The 2,673-nt window shown below is 59.3% G+C and overlaps 1 protein-coding gene across 1 annotated transcript; it reads left to right on the top strand.

The window, feature by feature from the left end:
- Nucleotides 1-642: 642 nt before the first annotated feature.
- Nucleotides 643-1,446, top strand: LOC105669941 (uncharacterized). The gene has a single exon (XM_067360573.1). It carries the CDS (start codon nucleotides 643-645, stop codon nucleotides 1,444-1,446), a length of 804 nt encoding a protein of 267 aa, XP_067216674.1.
- The last annotated feature ends 1,227 nt before the right edge of the window (nucleotides 1,447-2,673 follow it).

Raw genomic sequence — 2,673 nt, 5'->3', positions numbered from 1 at the left:
AATCGTCCAGCACCTGTCGCGGATTGGTCCCGACTTAAGTGACGACCAGTTTGGATTCCGAGAGGGTTGCTCTACTACAGATGCGATTCTGCACCTGAGGGCCCTCTCGGACCAAATTGTAAGGAAGGGAGAGGTGGCACTGGCTGTGTCTTTAGACATTGTCAACGCATTTAACTCCCTTCCCTGGGACTGGGTGGGGGTGGCCATGGAACATCATGGCCTCCCCCAATACTTAAGGGACGTAGTCTGGGACTACTTCCGCGGCAGGACGCTCCAGTACAAAGACCAACTGGAGCGGATAAGCAGAAGGCCTATGCACTGCGGGGTTCCACAGGGGTCAGTTTTAGGCCCCCTTCTGTGGAACCTCGCGTATGACAGAGTGCTCTGCACGGCGCTTCCCCTGGGCTGTTGTCTGCTATGTTACGCAGACGACACTCTGGTGGTGGCCCGGGGGAAGAACTGGGTAGAGGCTCGGGACGCGGCCAATGCCGCAACCCGAACAGTCGTATGCTTCATTAGAGCTATGGGACTGGAGGTCGCCCCGCACAAGACGGAAGCCTTGTATTTTTACAACAAGGCCATGGGGCGTCCTCCCCCATCCAAATGTGGGTGGGGGAAGCCCGAGTCCTAGTGGGGACCCAGATGAAATATCTGGGCCTCACTCTCGATGGGCTTTGGGGATTCGAACAGCACTTTGTGCAAATCCTCCCCAAAGCGGACAGGATGGCGGCTGATCTAGGCCGTCTCCTGCTCAACGTGGGTGGGCCAAACGTAAAGGTTTGGCGCTTATACGCCAATGTCGTGCAGTTGGTGTCCATATACGGGGCACCGGTATGGGCCGATAAAGTCCTGGCCAGTCGGCGAATCAAAGCGATGATTCATCGCCAACAGCGCCGACTGGCTGTTAGGATCATTCGGTCCTACTGCACGACGTTGTTTGTGGCGGCCACGGCCCTGGCGGGCCTCCTCCCGGTCGAGTTTTTGGCGAACTCGTACGCCGAGGTTTATCGGCGTACGAGGGACCCTGACCGTACCGGGAGTGCCCGTCTAAGACCAGGGGCCGTGGACAAAATCAGGAAGAGTGCCCGTCGCAGAGCAGTGTCCCAATGGCAAGAGGTTATTGCGGACTCTGCGACGGGCAGATGGACCACCCACGCCATCCAGCCCTGTCTACCGGAATGGGTAGACAGGCGAGGACGAGGACTTGAGTTCCACCTGACACAGGTACTCACCGGGCACGGTTGCTTCGGTGACTACCTGTGCAGGATTGGTCGGGAGCATACGACGGGATGTCATCACTGTGCGGCCAGTCGGGACTCGGCGCAACACACCCTCACCGAGTGTGAGGCTTGGTCGGAGGAGCGCCGAGCCCTGACCGCAGTGGTTGGACAGGACCTTTCCCTTCCGGCATTGATTCAGGCAATGCTGGAAGGGGAGGATAAATAGAAGGCCGCCTCTGACTTCTGCGGCGCTGTAATGTCGCAGAAGGAGGAGGCGGAACGAATCAGAAGGGGGGAGGCGGAGATGGCGGATAGCACTCCGCCATCCTCCCCACCTCCCCCCCTTCGAGAAGAAGAAGGAGAGGCAACGGCGACGGAGGTACTCCCCCGACCGCGTTGCTGCAACGGAGGAGAAGAATAATCCCCCGCCGCCGTTTACCAGCCCCTCGTAGGGACTGATGGGAGTAGGGGTTTTTCAGATGGTGGCGTTTAAACCACCAATATCATAATCTGAGAGGCCCCTGGGGAAAGACATCCCAACAGAGATCTCCCTACACATATAGACTGGGTAGAGGGGGGAACCTAGTCCCTCCTCCCCCAGTGGGGGCCATCCGTGAGCGGGGGCTCACGGTGGTCCCGGCCCCCCTACATAAACCAGGGGCGGGGGAAGACTGTTGTAGCCCAGTTTTCCCCAGTTAGGGAAGGAACAGCAACGGGTAGGGGAGAGGGAGAAGAAAATCTCTCTTCCCCTACCGGGAAGAGGCCGACACTCGGCCAAACCCAAGAGGGGGTGAGATGAATGCCGCTGGCGATGCCTCACCCCCTCTTACTATGGGTTAGGAAGGCTACCGGCGGGGGTTTTAGTGGGTATACCTCAAGGACACCTTCCCTGAGAGACTCCCACATAACCCTCGAGCTCTCCCTCGAGACCCGAGGGTATCCATAAAGGATTTCCCCCGCCTTACAAAAAAAAAAAGGCGTGCCACGCGAGCGCCCTGGGCGAAAGTGTTACCGCGGACGGAGATCTGTGGGCTGAGGCCCACAGAATTTTAAGGGTCCTCCTCACCCTCCTCGAGGAGATCCGAGGACGTCGCGCGCAAGCGCCTAAGAGTGGGGGCAAAGGCCCCGGAGGAAAAGTGGGTTTAACCACCTATTCCTCTGTAACGAGGGAAGGGTCTGCGTCTAACGTGCGTAGCGTTGGGACGCAGACCCAGAGGAAGGAAGGGCTAGCGCCCGATAGAACGGTGGGAAAGGGAGGGGGGGTCACCCCCCCTGGTGTTTTAAGTGCCTCCTTAGGGGGCACGAAAAATGGCGGTGCCCCTTAGCGGTGGATCGCAGCAAATGCTGCCTTCACTGCGGGGGTACCGGCCATCAAGCCCGGGTATGCTCGCAGAGGAGGGCGAGCTGCCCGGCTTGCAAGGAGACGGGCAAGGATGCGGCCCACCGGATCGGT

This window comes from Linepithema humile, chromosome 8 (genome assembly GCF_040581485.1).
Source record: "Linepithema humile isolate Giens D197 chromosome 8, Lhum_UNIL_v1.0, whole genome shotgun sequence".
Lineage (NCBI taxonomy): Eukaryota > Metazoa > Arthropoda > Insecta > Hymenoptera > Formicidae > Linepithema > Linepithema humile.
This window is presented reverse-complemented; position numbering and strand designations above follow the sequence as displayed.